Here is a 20,269-nt window from a genome sequence, read left to right on the forward strand (position 1 = left end):
TTTACTGATGGTTGGTTGGTTGGTTGGTTTTTTTTTTTAGGAGCATTAGCAACTAAGGCCATATTGCTCCGGGATATGCGGTGGTCATTCCTTGACCTTTACGCATCCTCCGTATTTGGTGGTGACGGGCTCGAACCCCGGTCTTATCAAGAAGCGTGTGCTGCGCACTGCTGCTCCTTCCCACCTGGCTACTGAAGCGCCTCAGAAATTTACTGAAATATATTATCTATCGATCACTTTTGCATCTATCTTTTTTTAGAAAAGAAAGGGCGTCCTATCTCCATGTAATTTTCAGCATAGATTTCTAGCAATTCTTCTCCAATGGCTGTATTATCACATTCCATCTGTGTTGGGAAAGTTTTTTACTTTAACAGAATTCAGTTCTTTTTGTTCCTATGCATTTTGAGTTATGGGGGAGGTTTGTTTGTTATTTGGTTTTTAGGAGCATTAGTAACTAAGGTCATATTGCTCCGGGATATGCGGTGGTCATTTCCTGACCTTTCCGCATCTTCCGTATTTGGTGGTGACGGGCTCGCACTCTGGTCTAATCAAGAAGCGTGTGCTACGCACTGCTGCTCCTTCCCACCTGGCTATGGAGGCGCCTATGGGGGGAAGGGGGGACAAGTGAATGGGACTAGATTCAAGGTATTAATAGCCTGATCTGACTGGCATCCTCTTTTAAGAAGAATGCTGACAATCTGCCACTGGAGATCTTGCACATTCAAAGTTTATATATTTGGAGGAGTAGTTATGTATCTATCTTGCTTATTAAGTCTCTGTCTGTATTGGTATTGTTTCATGTTTCTGGGTAGCTTATGCATAGGTACGTTTTGGAGTGTCAAGAATGAGTTGTTTTCTCGCTTCCTGGTACATAACTTCATATTCTATTTTGTATTTTTGAATTTTTTTACCTAAGGGTTTTGTATTTTTGTTTTACCTATAGGGTTTGGTATATATGGTAGTATGCAACACAATAAGTAACCTGCTGTTACTGTTGTTGGTAAGGTCGGGGTATTGAATGTAAGTATAATGTTGCGAGTATCTATATTATACTTGCATTATGATGTAGATACTCGAAACATTATACTTACAAGTTTTTCATCTTTTTTAGTTGTTATTCTTTTTGCATGTACAACTTTTTGTTCTTTCAATTCTTGTACTATTTCTTCTTCCAATACATTTAGTAAATCCCAGTCTGCTATGACTTCATTTGAAGTGTTTAGAGTGACATGAGAGGTTACTTTGATGGGAATTCCATCAAACAGATGGAATTCCCATCTGTTTATGTTAATTCCATAAACAGAGTTTCAGTATGCTTTTTTTGTCACTGTTCTATGAGGGCTCCTGATCATGGTCTTTTAACTGCTTTAGGTGGACCAGCAGCATTTTCTAAACATTTCTGAATAAAAAAATGGAGAATTTACTCATAGCTTAATTTGTCAAGGAATAAATTATGAGAAATGGTGCACGATCTTGTTTATGCATTTCTCTTCTCACTCATTTTAGATTTGAGGCATCATGATGGGTTTCAGAGTCGCGATATGACGAGCCTGTGGATTCCACTGGTGGAAAAGATTGGGCATCCAATTGGCTCTTTTTAGCCCTGGGATTAGTTCTTTCAGCCAGGTTTTTGGCTCCACCACAGGGAGATAGGAGCAGTGCTTGGTGTGACCAAGCAGTTAGTAAGTGTTAGTGGTTAAAGTAGAGAATATAAAGAAAGGTAGCTTTCTTTTTCTGCTCTCTTCAAGAACTTCTTGAAAGAGGAGCTGCTTTCAAATAATACAATTTAATGAACTCTGAAATTAAAGGTAATACTATAGTCACTTTGAAGAATTTCAGTTAAGACAGATATTCTCAGTCAGATATCTCTTGGCACCCAGGGCTAAGTCAACTGGGTTCCCTCCATGTGACCTCCCTGTATTGCAGGCTAGGAGAGAGTATAGCACTGAGGATGGAATACTTGCAGAGCACTTTTGCCATCATACCTGATGGCAGACTGCTTGTTTCCATGAATGGCAACTGTAGCACCACTATGGCATAGCCATACAAACGACAAGGGGTGGATTGACAATGGCCAATGGCTAGAAGACTTTCTAGCCACTAAGTCATTTAGGGTCTTAAAACACCCACATAATCTGCCTACATATAGTAGCACTATGTGGAACAATAACATTGATAGCACACTGATGAATTTTCTGATCCCTGTAGACTGCTAGGAGTTTTCAATAGATAGATGTGGCTGACTGATCACCTGATTTGAACAGGAACTCCATCGCACATCACTGCCAGAAATGGCTGTCACTCTATCCATCCATATCTTCAGATATAAAAATACCAGAAAAATGATATTAGGTGTGTTAATGGGTAATTGGTAGTGCACAAGTGTACATCGTAAATTCCCCTTTCCCTGTCCTTATGCATGCACACATGTGAGTAATTTTGCATTACTTATTGACCCACCCTTGTATATGCTGGAAATGTACCATAAGCTTAGAGAATAACTACTCTCAAATAATCAAAACTTGGCTCTTGGTTTGTTCTTGATGTCAAAATCATTTTCCTGAAACCGTTACCTTAGAAAGACATTACTCTGATGAATTTTCTGATCCCCCTAGACCAGAATATTTTTTCAATTTTAAAAAAATTAAAATTAACATAATTTAAATCATTAATGTCTAACAAAAGCTTATTATTGCACTATTTGCCTCTAAAATCTGTGTTTAGGATTTAAAATTCATAAAAGTAAAAGGAGGTAAAGGATTAACTACATTAAATTAAATAAGAACATGGCCTGAGGAAGAAGAAATGCACCAGTTTTTCCCCCAGTTGTAATCTATAAAAGAAACTGTATAAAGATGGACTCCACTTTTATGAATTTTAAACCCTACACATGGATTTTAGAGGCAAGTACTGCAATAATAAGCTTTGGCTAAAAATTGATAAATAACCGATGGTACACCAAGCCCTAGCTGCAAAATTATATAACTGTCAGATAATTGAAATATAAACTCATTTATAAGATCTTGAAGATTTTCAGTTACTAACTTTTGCTATTTTTACAGATATTGAAAAGGTGGTAAAAGATACCATGAAATGTAATTTTTATATATATATATTTCTTAGGAAATAAAATATAAACTTGTTAGAGAAAATTGGTATTTTACTTTCTAAAAGATATATACAAAAAAGAAATATATAAAGCTACATAATGTTCCACTTAAGAAGATCATATTAGGTCTTTGAAAATGTCTTAATCAGGAATATCTATAAATGTGAACAGCTGTTTTTTCCAAAATGAAATGTGTAAAATAAATAAAAAAAATCAAAGATGACAAACTATAACACAAACCATAACCTACAAAATAACTTATGTGATATATTTGTAATTATCTTCATAAGTTTTCAATATTATTTTCTTAATAATTATGAATCAGTCATAAAAAAAGTAAACAACACAAGCATCCTAAACTACTGCACAGGAGCATACATAAATTTTCATATGTATGCATACACACACACACACACACACACACACACGCCTGCATGCATGGACCCCAGAAGTACTAACACTAAGTGTCGGTGTAAAATATATATGACATAATATATTATAAAGTATATAAAATTTTAAAGATAAACTTACATCAATGCCCCACTCACGTGCCTTTTGTAGCATTGCTTTTCTGATCTCCTCTTCAGTAATCCCCCAGTGTGTTAATGGAAGAACAGAATCAAGTGATTTGTTGCATGGAATAGTAGGTTTGCAAGCAAGTCCCTCAACCCCCTCAACTAGTTCTACTGGACCTGCAAATTTTTGGCGTGGAACACCACAGAGACCAACTTCTCCACTAGACAATTTCTTGATACGATAGTGAAGTACACTAAAAGAAAAGAATAACTATAAGGAAATGAAAACATTAAAATTCAAAATTAATTTTTAATTATTTACTTAAAGAACTGTTAGAAAGAGTTCTTTAACTAAATCTCAGAATACTTCATTTCATCAAAGCTGCCATTAATTATTTGTCATGCTGCTTGGAAATGGTATGAAACATCAATAGCAGTTATAACGGTTATCAGGAATAACAGTAGTAATAGTATTATGAGGAAGGGAAAAAAAGCAATTCACAAAGGGGGGGATGGTATGAAACATCAATAGCAGTTATAACGGTTATCAGGAGTAACAGTAGTAATAGTATTATGAGGAAGGGAAAAAAAGCAATTCACAAAGGGGGGGATGGTATGAAACATCAATAGCAGTTATAACGGTTATCAGGAGTAACAGTAGTAATAGTATTATGAGGAAGGGAAAAAAAGCAATTCACAAAGGGGGGGGGTTCAAAGGGGTGAAGTGAGTCTAACTTAGAGATAATTACATTTACATATCTATAAGACTGACTACTATTCAAGGGAAAATAAAGTCACAGGTCTGGACTGGAATGTAGTTATATGGCAATCACTGCATTGATTACAAATTTGACAAGTGTGGCATTAGGGGCAAGTTATTGGATAAAAGGATGGGTTCAGTAGGAGAAAACAGAATGGTTATCAATGGGCACATTAATAACATTAGGTATGTTTTTGTACTAATGTTATCAGTGAAGTGCACCAGGTTCACTACTGGACTCACTGTTGTTTTTGATATTTATTAATGATACTGAAGAAGGCATATCAATATCAGGCTTAAGGTATTAAGTTTTCAGATGATACAAAGGCTGGCAAGGTGGTAATGATATAATCAAGGTATTTTACTGCAACAAGATCTAGAAAAATTAGGCAGTGGGCTGAGAAGTGGCAAATGAAGTTTAACATTGACAAATGCATGGTACTGCATATGGGTAGCAGTAATCCCATAACAACATTCTGTGTGGTACCACACTTAAAGTAACAGAGAATGAGAAAGACCTGAAAGTAATTACTGTGCAGTCAGACATGAAGATCTCTGAGCAATGTAGACCGACTGCTAGAACAACTCCTAGGTATTTATCAACAATATACAGGAATTTTTCTGACAAGAAAAAAAGAGAGGTAATTATCCTGTTGTATAAAGCAATGGCACTGCATACAGGTCTGCAAGTTTCATTTTTGGCCACATATGAATTTGTTGGAATGAGTGCTGAAAGAGCATTGAAATTTGTGAGGGGGAACAAAAGGGTATCTTGACAAAAAGATTTCAGTTCTACAAATTGCAGCAACAATCGGAATTAGTCATCTGTGAGATCTGATTAAGGTGTTTAAGGAGGCTTTGAATGGATTGAATAAGCTAAATGTTAGTAGCATCCTTATTGCTCAGACAACACACAGAAGAGGACATAAATTTAAACTGAGGAAGGATGGTTGCAGGATCATTGTATAGAAATTTTCTTTCAGCCAGGGAATAGTTGATTGTTGGAACAAACTTCCACCAGGTTTTGAATAAATTTAAGGAAGAAATAGAAAATTTATTAGAGGGAATGGTGAGGTGATATGGGAAGTGTGTGTGGTTTTTTTTTTTTTTTTTGCTGATTCTGTATAAGTTTGCTTCTTTGCATTATTTTCCACTACTAATACTAATTTGGATTAAAGTTCAAATTAAATAAAAGCTTGCATGTCTGCAGAAACTCTACTACTGGCTTTCCCAATACACACTCCAATCATCTGTCAATCAATCACTCTGACATTTTTTTCTGTTTCTATTTATATATATATATATATATATATATATATATATATATATATATCTTTATTGCAATCAGTGAACAGAAATAAATAGATTTCATAGAAGACTGATGCAATACTCATAACATCAATAATGCTGGGGGTTTTAGTGATTAGATATGCTTATTTACTGAAACAGTTAACAAACAAGGAGCTTCAACCCAACGGGCACTAATTATTCCTGCCAGTTGTGTTGGGATTTTTGAATATACATTTAACTAATGCCAAAGGCTGCAATGATGAACCAGTGTCACACGTGCTGTGAGGGATGAGAGGACACATCAAAATATATTGGCATGCAATACACAAAAAATCCATTTGTAAATAGTCTGTATTATAAAAAAATAATAATAAGTAATTGTTATTTGAAACATTTGTTTTATGGTCTAAAAATCATAAAATAGACCATAAAACAAATTTGCACAAAATTATGCAACATAAAAGTTTTCATTAAAAACTTTCAAGTATTGGTACTTTTTTTATAATATTGATAAGGACTATTTACTAATTTTAAACATATTTTTAATATAGCATGGAATTTTATTTTTGGTGTACAGACCAGAAAACATTCACCATCACCACTGCCATAAAACATCATAATACTGTGACTCTTAAGTTACATGTATTCTTTAACTAGTGTGCCTGTTTACAAATTTCCCAGCAAAACCCACATATGAGATTAATAAAGTTGGCCAGTGTAGAAAAAACCCATAAATATTCTTCTCATAAAAAAGGAAGGAATTTTTGAAGGAATTGGTGTAGAAAAGCGATTGTAATCACTATGCTAGCTATGAGAGCAAGTGCCAGCAAACCTGTTGTTTTGTATATTTATCAATGATATTGATGAAGGTATATCAGGCTTAGTGTCAAAGTTTGCAGATGATACAAAGGTTGGCAGAGTTGTTAATGACAGTAATGGCAATGTGCTACTGCAACAGGATCTAGAAAATTTGGGCAGATGGGCTGACAAGTGGTAACTGAAGTTTAACCTTGACAAATGCAAAGTACTGTGGGTAGAAGTAACCCCAGAGAAACGTACCAACTGTGGGGTACTACACTTTAGGTGGTAGAAAACGAAAAAGACCTGGGAGTAATTGTGCAGTCAGATATGAAGTTTTCTGAGCAATGCAGACAGGCTGCCAGAGCAGGTCATGGGGTTTTGTCAATGATATATAGGAATTTTGCTAGCAAGGAAAAGGAGGTGATTGTCCCTCTGTATAAGGCAATGGTCAGGCCTCACTTTAGGAAGGATATAGATTTGCTTGAGCATGTACAGAGAAGGGCAACAAGATTGGTAAGGGGAATGAAGGGATACTCTTACCAAGAGAGGCTTAAGTTCTGCAAATTGCAATGGCTGGAGACTAGGCACCTGAGCGGAGATCTGATTGAGGTGTATAAGGCCTTGAATGGGTTGAGCATGCTGAATTCTGGTGGGATCCTTCCACTTGTTCAGATTACAAACCTAAGGGGGCATAAATTCAAATTAAGAAAAGACAGACGTAGAATAGATGTGCGGAAATTTGCCTTTAGCCAGCGTGTGGTTAATTGCTGGAACAAACTTCCATCTGTCGTTGTGGAAGTTGATAGGTTAAATAAATTTAAGGAGGAACTGGACAAACATTTAGAGGGAATGGTTGTGTGATTTTTTTTTTTTTTTGGCTGATGCTGCATAAGCTCATACACTGCTTTCTTGCATCACATGCCACTACTACTATTACCACCTTCAGTACAATTTTACCCTAAAACAAAAGTCAGTAGACCATCAGCCGAGTCTTCTTTCAGAGGCAGAAAAAGAAGACAGCTCAGGTGAGATAATATTAAACACAAATACTACACAGCTGGTAAATTTTAAAGACCCAAGAAGGATACTTCACAAATAAGAATGAAAGGTAATTTTCATTCTCATTTGTGAAGGTAATGTAAAAAATCTAAAAGTCCTTATAGGCTATACATGGGTGATCTTCTTTTACTGGTGTGAATGCATGTTTAGATTTCTTTTTATAGACAAAAAGCCATGGGCACTATAAAAGTCATATTCTTAGAATGATACTGACTGAAGAAAGTATCAATTTCAGCAAAAAAAGTAAATAAATTAATTAATTAAATAAATAAATTCATGCATATACAGACTGATCTCAATTAACATGATTAATTTGTCCTGTGAGCGCATTGCGCAAAATGGAAATGCGTTAAATCAAATATAATAATCAATAGGAAAAATTATAATTGGTCCTTGACCTTCAGGAATGTCCATAAAAAAATTTAAAAATGCCTTTTAAATAATTTTTTTTTAACTGTATACCATGTAAAAGATAATGAAAATAATTATGGATTGAAATGTTTATTGCATAAAACAGTGGTTCCCAAACTGTGCGCTGCCGAATATTTTAAATTTTCAAGGGAAACACGGCGATACTCGACATCTGTCGGACACCGCACGAACTACTAACTCGAGTTCACAGTTTCAACATTTCTTATTAAGTTGATTGGACCTAACTACTTAATAAATGGAACTGTTAAGTATTTATTTTGGTCTAGGTGTGGTGTGAAAAAATTACTGAGACACTAAAGGCACGTTGAACCAAGAAAGTTTGGTAACCTCTGACATAAAGTACACAATGAAGAAACAATTTGTTACAGAAATATATGAACAGAGTCGACTTTCTCTTTTCATCAACCAATTTCCGATAGCCGACAACAATCTTCTCTGGATCCTGGAAAAATAAATATCACAGAGAACCTCAAACCTTTTGTTTGAGGTTCTCTGCGTTACAAAAGATTTCATCTAGTTCTTTTACCGTTATCTCCTTCGCGGTAACATTTTCATCTGGCTCATTTAAAAATTTGAATTTTTAAATGTGAGTCTGCATTGACTTTATTAGCAGAGACAAACAAGTAACACATCTTCTTCCGATGGCTGATGGAACACACTGAGGCGGGCAGCAGGCAAACGTTTGTTTATTGCCTGTCCGACGTACGGTAAGCTTAACACGCTATTCAAATCTTTTTCAACAATCACATAAAAAAAAAAAAAAAAGATCGTGTTAACTGGAAATCTGCCTTGTGTAAAGTGAAAAGTAGTATAATTTTTTCAAATAGCGATAACTGAAAAACACATTAATCAAACTCGCGTTATGCGAGGCTTGGCTGTATTACTAACAGACAATATAACACCAACTAATGGTAGTTCCTAAAAATGGAACTTGTGTCAGATAAATGACAGAATGTGTAACAGCTTTACAATATCTGGGCCTGGATGCAAGAGTTTTTTTTTTGTTTTTTTTACTATGGGGTGAATTACTTTGTCACGATAACGCTTTAACAATTTTGGATGACAACACACTTTGCTTGATGACATTGTTCAGGGCCATCTTAAAAAAATGAACTGTTTGTTGTTAAATACCTCTTGAATGATATTACCCACTGAAAGTACCACTTGAAAAGAACATCTTTGTATATTATGGCATATTATACAGTAATACCCCGACTTACGCGGTTCTTGATTTTTTTCGTTTGGTAACGCTGCCGCCCACTATCTTCAAGGTCGTTTTTCATATGTTATCGATATACGGTGCGACGGCGGAGAATGAGAGTGAAAGATGAACAAGATTCAACTTTGCTGCTTTTATGTTTTTTATATCAGTGAAGGGGAAACACATTTCACCATAATAACGTAAAAACCAACACAATTCCAGCTATCGGTATAATCGCAAATGCAATTAGATCGAGTTTACTACCAGTTTATAACAGATTTCACTAGCAGAAACGCAACTGGATTTTTATTGTTTTATGGTAGTAACCCCTAGAAATGTGAGATGTTAATAGTGTATCTCTGCCTTTATGGTGTTGTTTATTCAGTTGCTACATGCGCGCAGCTTTGTTTATGCGTATCAAGCGTGCCTCCTCGTTTTGTAATTGTGCTTTATTCCCTAAAAATGAGTAAAATACTTAATTAAAAGGTGTGAAAAGGAAGTGTCCTGGTGAAGACACTGCAGATTCAGAGAGAAAAAGAAAAGCAATTATCGATAAACAGAGGCGGACTGGGTCAAAAATTCTTACCCGGGAAAATTTATAGTGGCCTCATACTATGGTTTATGGCCAAAATCACACTGGCCCACCGGGGTTTCCCCGGTAAGGCTTATGGCCAGTCCACCTCTGTCGATAGAGAAAAAATATGAAATTGTGAAACGCTTTGAGCGAAATGAAAGACCATGTGATATTGCACGTGCTACAGGCCTAAATGAAGCAACGGCGAAAAGCACATGACAATTGCAAACTTGACAGGTTGAAAATTGAAAAGGGCTCAATTGTAAAGGGCTTAAAAATTTTAGAAAACATAGACTCCAACGAAGAACGCGTTATAGCTACAAAGCAAGGAATAAAAAAATTATTAGCTCGCTACGAAGAAATTCTGCGTGAAAAAAAAGAACGCGCTGTGTCGTCAGACAAATTTGTTAGATTTTATGAAGCCATCGACATCGAAATAACTTTTTTACGTAAGTCATTTGTTTTTTTTTAATACATATTTTGTATTAATATGTATAAAGAACTGCAATTTTATTAATATTTTTCTTCTAAACTAGTGTTTTTGTTAGTCCTTGGTCCCAATTAAGCAAAATTTATATGTATTTATATGCAAAGTTGTACCCCGACTTACGCGAATTCGACTTACGCGATTTTCGTCGGACCCACCTATCGCGTAACTTCGGGGTATTACTGTACTTCAGTCTTCCCACACTACTGGCTGAAATACCACCACTGTTATGGTTTGGGGACCATAACACTGGTGGAAAACTTCATGGTCTTCACTGTAGGTATGTGAATCAAGCAGAGATTCATTGCAAGTGAAACACTACAGAAACTGCTGCCACTCTAATTTTTGTTTCTTCATTAACCAAAACTTTCTTCTAATGTTCTTAAGACTAAACATATCAGCATTATTCTAAAGAACAGTAGCAGAAAATGTACCACTATTGGCTTAGAGCTACAGGTCTGCATGGGCCTACATTTTTTACTTTTACCCAGCCCGATCCGAAGTCTAGACAGCCCAACCCAACCAAAGCCTGAATTTGTTTTTCAAATTCATTACCCATACCAACCCACCGGAACTGTTTTTTATCCCAGCCCGACTGAAAATTTTTATATAAATAAAATCACTAGCATTAGTTTCTGAAGTTTCATAATAATAAAAAAAAAAAAAAATTTTTTTATTATTTATGAAAATAATTTTCACATTCGGAATTCAATAATAATAATTATATAACAATAATTATCCAAAATAATTATCAATATTAATTATAAAAGAAGAAAATGTAATAAATTTTCAATTTACCATATTTAATATAGTTCTAAAATGAACTATATCCACCTCTACAAGCCACCTTCTCTTCACACGCTTTTTATTGCAAATTGTTGTAGAGTCAACACTGTCACTACTTAAATTAGTTTGACGCTCTTACACTGCTAATCAGGCTACACTAAAATTTCTTTCAGAGCTTGCACTGCTGGCAGGTCATTTCCACGAAAGAGTACAAATTTCGAGGAATTTTGGAGACGTTAACGAAGTGCACATTATGGTTCAATTAAAAGGTGTCAACAGACAAAAAATACACCTAGTTTTCTTAAAAACCTTTAAGAATTTAAATAGCCCAGAAAAGTTCAACATGTTTGAAATAACAATTCATTAAGATTATTTGAACCCGACCAGAGCCCGAACATAGTTCCCATTACTCAGCCCTGCCCGATGGCCAGACCCGAGCCCATCATCATCAGCCATTTTCAATCCACTGCAGGATGAAGGCCTCTCCAGCAACTTTCCAGTTCCTTCTGTTTTGAGCACTGGCCATCCATTTACTACCCAAAAACTCATGAATTTCATCTATCCATCTCCGCCTTTGTCTTCCAGGTTTTCTTCTAGCTCCTGTTGGATACCATTCTGTTATTTTCTTAGTCCATCTGTCATCATGTTTCGAGCTATGTGTCCTGCCCAAGACCATTTTAGGTTCTTTAGTTTTGATAAGAATGCCCTTTACTTGAGTTTGCTGCCTAATCCATGTATTTCTCTTCTTATCTAACAGTCTGATTCCCAATATAATTCGTTCCATTCTTCGCTGTGTAGTTCTCAGCTTCTCTTCCATTCTTTTGGTGAGTGCCCAAGTTTCACTTCCATAAGTCATGGTGAGGAGTATACATTGGTTCATTATTTTACGTTTCAGACAAACTGGTATATTGCTCTTCAATATGTGACTATATTTCCTGAATGCTATCCATCCAAAATTTATTCTTCTCTTGACTTCCAGCCACTTATCATTATTACAGCTAATAACTTGTCCCAGATAAGTATATGACTCCACCTTTTTAATTATTGCTCCTTCAATCATTATTTCCCTTTCTGTGGCATACTTGTTCATCATTACTTTTGTTTTAGCCATATTCATCTTTAGTCCAAAATCCTTACTAACTGTGCATAACTGATTAAGATTTTCCTCTAATTGTTTGGGATCATGGCTTATGACCACAATGTCATCTGCAAATCGTAAATGGTTTAGGTACTCTCTGTTCACATTGACTCCTTTCTGCGACCAGTCTAATCTTCTGAAAGCCTCCTCAAGGGCAGCAGGTAAACAGCTTCGGAGATATTGTGTCTCCTTGTCGAACTCCTTTCTCGATTTTAAATTTCCTACTCTCTTTGTCTAGTCTAATAAAGTAGGTAGCACTCTCACATATTTTCTTCAAAATCATAATATATGGGGTATCTATGCCTTGTCTTTCCAGTGCCCAAAACATTGCCTTATGCTGTATGGAGTCAAATGCCTTTTCATAATCCACAAATGCCAGGCATAATGGTGTTTTATATTCATTTGCTTTCTCCATTAGCTGTAATATTACGTGAAGGTGATCCATAGTTGAGAATCCTGTCCTAAAGCCAGCTTGCTCTTTCGGTTGATTCTCATCAAGTATTCTTTCTAATCTGTTAGTAATGACCCCTTGTGAACAACTTGTAGATGTGGGATAACAAGCTAATTGGTCTATAATTTCCAATTTCTGATTTATCTCCTTTCTTATGCAGCAAAACTATGATTGCATTATTCCAATGGATAGGCGTCAAACCTTTTCTAATGCACTTTGTGAAGAGCCTTGCCAGTTTTTGTGTTATGTCTCTTCCTCCCAATTTTAACAACTCTACAGTAACTTCATCTTCCCCCGGGGCTTTCTGATTCTTCATTTTCTTCAATGCATGTTCTACTTCATCAGGAAGAATATCGGGTATGTCGTATGTGTTGCTACTTTGCAATCCATCTTCCCCACTGCTGGCATCATTCCCCTGTTCCTTGTATAATTCTCTATAGTAGTCTTCTGCTATTTGAATTATGCCTTCTCTGCTGTTTATAAGTACACCATCGCTATTCTTCAGTTTCAGTATCATTTGTCTTTCTGCTCATGGCTGTTGATTTAAATCCTTTGTTTTCTCTTAATGCTTGTTCTACTTTTCTTGTGTTAAATCTTCTTATGTCCTCTCTGAGTCTCTTTCTAATGGCTTTGCATAACTCAGTATACTCAATTTTCTCCCTGTGAGTGATTTTCTTGCTCTTCGTTTGTTGTCTTCGGTTCATCATTACAAGTGTTTCTTGACTAATTTTTTCTTCTTTGGATTTCTTTTTCCCTATAGGTTTCTTGGGCTTTATCACTTTCAGAAAGTTGTAATATTCCTCGTCGATATCTTGGTCCTGAGCAGTCTGCAGAAGCTCATCTTGTTCTTGAGTTACAGTACATACTGCTTTTTCTCCTCTTCTGTTATCTCAAAGACCTTTGTATTATTTACTCAAGTCAGTTTTTTCCTTTCCTTTCCTTTCCTACATTTATATCAAGTGTACATCTTACCATTCTGTGATCACTTCCAACATTTACCTTATTCAGGACGGTAACATCATTCACAATATATCTTCTGTTAGTGAGGATGAAGTCGATTTCATTAGTAGTTGATCCATTTGGACTCTTCCATGTCTACTTTCTGTTCACCCTTTTCTTGAAAAAAGTGTTCATTACTGACAGTCCTTGAATTCTGCAAATTCCACAAGTCTTTCACCTCTTTCATTTCTTTCACCAATTCCAAAATTTCCTATAGTTCCCCTTTCTGCGCTGTTTTGTCTTTTTCCAACCTTAGCATTGAAGTCACTGATAATAATAGTGTAGTGGGTTTTCTGCTCATCTAGAAGACTCTCAATTTCGATGTACATTTCTTCAACCTCTTCATCATCATGGCTCGATGTTGGTGCATAAATCATTATAATCTTTAGCTTGTACCTCTTAGAAATCTTGAGTATTAGTCTTGACACCCTTGGTGATGTACTTTTGAATTCCAAAATGTTGTTTTTAAAATCTTTATGGACCAGAAACCCAACTCCACCTTCACTCCTTTCACTGTTTCCATTGGTGTACGGCAGATTTCCACTTGATAAACTTATAAGTGATTCATTTCTTCTTCTTGTTTCAGCCAAACCGACGATATTCCAATTCACATTTTCTAATTCCTTTTCCCGGGCCCAAGCAGACCTCTACTTAGAGCACTGGCTTCTGAATTGGATGACATGATTTTAGGTCCATTTCCATATTTCTCCTTAGAGTTCTATCAATCATCTCTATTCCAAGTACAGACAACTCCCATATAACACGGTACTTCTGCAACATGGTTTCACTCTAAAACACGGTTAGACATTTATGGCAAATCTTGCGTAACATGGTATTTTTGAACTTTTGTGAGGGAAAACCCTGCTATTATGTTGGATGTAATTTTTCAACATTTCCATTCTTTTTTGTGAATCCCCGCTGTTGAATCGCTAATTGTTATGCAAAAAAAATTAAGAAATCCCCATATTTTATTTTGTTGTGAAATCCCTGTGTTAGGTTCTGTGTTATTGAACTTGTGCTTGTTTGAGACTATAAAAAAATTGTGACTTTGAAGCATGCAGTTCATGATTTTAAGGTTTTTTATAAGGTTATTTTGGTTTTTATTTGATCATTTATAAAATTTTCCAGTTATGTATTACTAAACTTTGTTCTTCAGAACCATATTGGAATAATTTCTTTTTTGTGTTAAATTCCAGCCCTAAATTAGCATTAGTATTAGTTGAGGCATTTGATGCAAGAAAGAAAGCTTATACAGCATCAGCCAAAAAAAAAAAAAACTTCCCATTTCGTTGATCCATTCATTCCAAATGTTTGTCTAGCTTGGCCTTGAATTTATTTAAGCTATCAACTTCCACAACGACAAATGGAGGTCTGCTCCAGCAATCAACCACCCGCTGGCTAAAGGCAAACTTCCCCACATTTATTCTACAACTGTCTTTCCTCAATTTGAATCTATGCCCTCTCAGGTTCTTAGTCTGAACAAGCGGTAGTATCCCGTCAGCACTGAACTTGCTCAAACCATTCAAGGCCTTGTACACCTCAATCAGATCACCTTGCAGGTGCTTAGTCTCTAGATGCTGCAACTTGCAGAACTTAAGCCTTTCTTCGTAAGTGCACCCCTTTGTTCCTATCACCAACCTTGTTGCCCTTCTCTGTACTCATTCTAGCAAATCTACATCCTTCCTAAAATGAGGCTTCCAGATCTGTACACAATACTGAAGATTTGGCCTGACCAATGCCTTATACAAAGGGATAATCACCTCCTTGTCTCTGCTAGCAAAATTCCTATACATCATTGACAAAACTCCACGACCTGTTCTGGCAGCCCATCTGCATTGCTCAGAGGCTTTCATATCTGACAGCACAATTACCCCCAGGTCTTTTTCATTCTACACCTCCCTGAGTGTAGTACCACACAATTGGTATATCTCTCTTGGGTTACTGCTACCCATATTCAGTACTTTGCATTTGTCAATGTTAAACTTTAATTGCCACTTCTTAGCACATCTGCCTAACGTTTCTAGATCCTGTTGCAGTAGCATACTGTCTTTAGTGCCATTAACAACTCTGTCAACCTTTGTATCATCTGCAAACTTGGATATTAAGCCTGATAAACCTTCATCAATATATACACAAAATAACAATGGGCCCAGCACCAAATCCTGGGGGGACTTCACTAATAACATTAGTCCACGTAGAGCAGTGTCCATTTATTACCACTCTCTGCTGTCTCCCACTCAACCATCCCTTTATCCATTGCAGCAACTTACCCTTAATGCCATACTGCTCCAATTTGTACAGCAGTTTTCCACATGCAACAGTATCAAAAGGTTTCCTGAAATTCAAGTATATAATATCAAAATTATGCCTAAGGAAAGTAAAAAATCACTGCCCAAAATAAACTTTTCTCTAGAATCAAAGATACAAATTTTAGGGGAAAATGTATCATACAGTTATTTTGGTTTTTATTTGATCATTTATAAAATTTTCCGGGTATGTATTACTAAACTTAATACCCGGAAAATTAAGAACCATATTGGAATAATTTCTTTTTTTGTGTGTTAAATTCTTGCCCTAAATCATGCCAAAAGAAATTAAAAAAGCAATGCCCAAAAGAAACTATTTCTCTAGAATCAAAGATACAAATTTTAGATCGTCTTAAAATAGGGGAAAAGGTATCATACATTGCAAAAAATAAATTTAAATGAAGCAACAATCTGGGCCATAAAGAAAAATGAACAGAAAACTAGAACTGCTGTTGCTACAGGATCTTTCATTTCCACAAATATTATTGGCACGGGTCCCCAAGCACCAATAATTGAGAAAATGGAAAAAGCACTCAGTATTTGGATTGACGATAGCGGTAAAACACAGATCCCATTAGATGTTAATGTAATTAAACAAAAGGCACTAAAAATTTATAACCATTAAAAAAGAAGATGGAGAATCTTCTGTTAACCCAGTAAAGGTTGGTTTGAGCAATTTAAAAACCGCTTCTCATTACATAACATAAGAATTTAAGGGAAAAGTGCTTCAGCTGATAATGAAGCTGCCAACAAGTATATAGTGGAATTACAAAAAATTATTCAAGAGCACACACCACATCAAGTTTTCAATGCAGATGAGACAGGCCTTTGGTGGAAAAAAATGCCAAACACGTTTATTTTAAAAAAAGAGGAAACTGTACCAGGTTTTAAGGCATAAAAAGATTGGGTAACGTTACTTATGTGCAGTAATGCATCAGGAGATTACGCGATAAAACCTATGCTAGTTTATAAATCCTCTAATAATCATGCAATGAAAGGTAAAAATAAAAACGCATTACCGGTATACAGTCGGTCCTCGTATAACACGTGTTTACATTACACGAATTCGATCATACACGATTTATAAATAGGGGAACGTTATCTTATATAACACGAACCGAATTCGCTTATACACGATTCGCCTTTGTGTTTACAAGAAATGGCAGTCGAACGCGGAATCACCCCAACTGAACGCAACACGTAGGAATGAAGAAGATTCTGAAAATGTATTTATGTGTTTTATATCAGTGAAGGGGAAACACATTTCACCATAATAACGTAAAAACCAACACAATTCCAGTTATCGATATAATAGCAAATGCAATTAGATGGAGTTTACTACCAGTTTATAACAGATTTCACTAGCAGAAACGCAACTGGAAATTGTTTTTATTGTTTTACGGTAGTAACCCCCAGAAATGTGCTTTAGTAAAATGTGAGGTGTTAATAGTGTATCTCGGCCTTTACGGTGTTGTTTATTCAGTTGCTACACGCGCGCAGCTTTGTTTATGTGTATCAAGCGTGCCTCCTCGTTTTGTAATTGCGCTTTATTCCCTAAAAATGAGTAAAATACTTAAAAGGTGTGAAAATGAAGCGTTCTGGCTAAGACACTGCAGATTCAGAGAAAAAAAAAAAAAAGCAATATCGATAAACAGAGGCGGACTGGATCAAAAATTCTTAACCGGGAAAATTTATAGTGGCCTCATACTACGGTTTATGGCCAAAATCACACCGGCCTCCGGCCCACCGTGGTTTCCCCCGTAAGGCTTCTGTCCGCTTCTGTCGATAGAGAAAAAATATGAAATTGTGAAACGCTTTGAGCGAAATGAAAGGCCATGTGATATTGCACGTGCTATAGACCTAAATCAGGCAACGCCGAGAATTACAAAGAATGCAGAGAAAATAAAAACAACTTTCATAGCAGGAACAACTCAGTGTAATTAAAATCCATTAGATTAAGACACAAGAATTGGAAGAGATGGAACGGCTGTCATCTGTTTGGATAGAAAATCAAACAAAAAGCAAGTTTGCTTACGATAGAAGCAAAAGCATAAGCAATATTTTATTACGACTTACGTATTATAATTTATACTTACGTATTATAAAATACGTAAGTATTGTATTACGACTATTTTATTTAATATAATAAATTTTTTACGAATAAAATACGTATTTTATTCGTAAAAAATACTTTTTTAGTATTAAAAAATACTAAAAATACTTTATTATAATATTTTTATTACGTATTTTAATCGTTATAAAATACTTAACGTATTTTATAACGATTAAAATTACCCGATTATTTATTGTTTGGTAATGTTTTGGTTCCAAATGTGTGTTCAATCTTGGGTGGTCGGCACCTAACCCTACTTTTCCCATAGGGCCTGTTGTTTATATTGCACGAGGGTTTCTAGGAACGCAACTATCGTGCTATACGAGGACGGACTGTATTGGAAAGCAAATAAAAAATCTTGGGTAACTGCCAATTTATTTAAAGAATTGTTTCTAAATTTTTTTGTGCCAGCTGTGGAAAACTATTTAGAGTTGAAAAATCTAAATAGTTTTTTTTTTATTCCAAAGTTTTATCTTTGAAGAGCTAAATCATCTACAACAGCAAAATAACAGAATCTCGCCTGGAAACAGACCCACACCTTCTGGTGGTTCAGAGCACAATGCCTTCCAAGTGCCTGTAATTTACCTTGGACTGCCATGTGTACAGAGGATTAAGTTCTGGAATGTGACTAACACCCAGTAACTGTCCCTATGGATGGCCGAAAAGGCTTAAGACAACCTCTGGGCAGCTAACAGCAACAATGCTATTTTGTTTGTTAGTAATAATGTACCTGGATGTTTTTTGTCCCTACAGCCTATAAAAGGAACAGTTTTATTAATATTATTAAAAGTTAATACTGAGGATTGCAATTTATTAAACAGATCTGTAGCAAATCTTAAAACAACATACCTCTTACACCTAAGTAACAATGACTGATTCAAAAACCTAATACCTGGCAACCCAAAGGTGGCGGGTTCGAATCCCGCCTCAGGCTTGGATCACAGTAAAATGCAAAAACTTTGGGAGGTGCATTATGGCCACAGAAGTCGATGTACCAACAACAAAAAAAAAAAAAAAACCTAATTTTATAAACAGTCCTCTTTTCTTCTGTTTTTTTGTGTCTATGGTTCATTAGGGAATGATGGTCTGCTGATTGAAAGAGTTACAAATCAGCTAAAATTATGACCCTAAAAAATAAAAACACCCTAAGAATATGAATTTCATTGTGCCCACACGTTTTTGATGAAAAAAAAAAAAAAAAAAATTATTTAAAAACGTAATTTTTGAGCCAAAAACATAAATTAGTTTGAATCAAGTGAGAGTTGCTATTAATGTGTCTAGCATTATATTGATGTATGAAGAGCAAAAAATTATAAATATGCAAAATAAATTCAACTTACCTTTTCTGATAGCACAGTGACAGAACATAATCAGAATTGCTCTCCCTCAACAGAAACATGCTATCTTGACATCCCCTGTCCCATAAGATCCATTCAGCAGTTTCTCGAGATATATTGCCATAATAGTATAGCATAGATTCCACTGGCACAGCAGCTGCTGCAGCACAGGGTGGTGGGCAATCTTCTGACATTGTTCTCACATCCTGCTTTTTCAGTTCTTGTAGGAGTGGGATGCATTCAATGGTTCGATAGGGAAAATACACCCTATAAAATGAACAGTTTTATTAATATTATTAACAGTTAATACTCAGGATTGCAATTTATTAAACAGATTTGTAGTAAATCTTAAATAACATATCTCTTACCTAAGTAACACCGACTTATTCAAAAACCTAACGTTAAACAGTCCTCTTTTAGTCTTGTTTTTTTTGTCCATGGTTCATTAGGGAATGATGGTCTACTGATTGAGAGTTACAAATCAAGCTAAAAACTGGAGGAACTATTTCCACTAAATGGTTAAACGCTTTTGAAACATAAGCGATTTATAAATAAGCCCAAACTGTTTATACAGAAAAAAAAATTCTTCTCTTTCTTGGTGATTCCCTTCCCTTCTACTTCTGACTTTTATTCTCACTCACTCTCTCTCTCTCAGGGTAATTCAGAAATTTTTTTTTTTTTTTTTGGCTGGTGCAGCATAAGCCTCAGACTTCCTTGCACTATATGGCTATTAATAATAATAATAATAATAAATAAATAAGTCACTGTCTTTGTGGGGTGTTCTTAGAACAGCCAGAAGTGCTATCCAGTTAAATCAGATACAACAACTCTTTTCCTTTTTGGTGGTTAAGTTCCAATGATAAAAAAGCTTTTATGGGTAACCTCCCACTGGAAACTTTAATCAAGTTTCG

At 35.5% G+C, this 20,269-nt stretch overlaps 1 protein-coding gene across 1 annotated transcript in view; it reads right to left on the reverse strand.

Moving 5' to 3' along the window:
* LOC150078477 (uncharacterized) overlaps window positions 1-19,797 on the reverse strand; it is a 265,739-nt gene extending 245,942 nt beyond the window's left edge. Inside the window, exons 1-5 of the mRNA XM_090384580.1 lie at window positions 19,727-19,797; window positions 19,362-19,625; window positions 3,641-3,878; window positions 2,574-2,611; window positions 1,092-1,278 (exon numbers count right to left, since the gene is read on the reverse strand). Coding sequence (XP_090240706.1) covers window positions 1,092-1,278; window positions 2,574-2,611; window positions 3,641-3,878; window positions 19,362-19,625; window positions 19,727-19,797 — 798 coding nt within the window. The remainder of the gene's footprint in view (window positions 1-1,091; window positions 1,279-2,573; window positions 2,612-3,640; window positions 3,879-19,361; window positions 19,626-19,726) is intronic.
* Between the last annotated feature and the right edge of the window lie 472 nt (window positions 19,798-20,269).

Source organism: Mastigoproctus giganteus, chromosome 11 (genome assembly GCF_048544385.1).
Source record: "Mastigoproctus giganteus isolate SK-2022 chromosome 11, ASM4854438v1, whole genome shotgun sequence".
NCBI lineage: Eukaryota > Metazoa > Arthropoda > Arachnida > Uropygi > Thelyphonidae > Mastigoproctus > Mastigoproctus giganteus.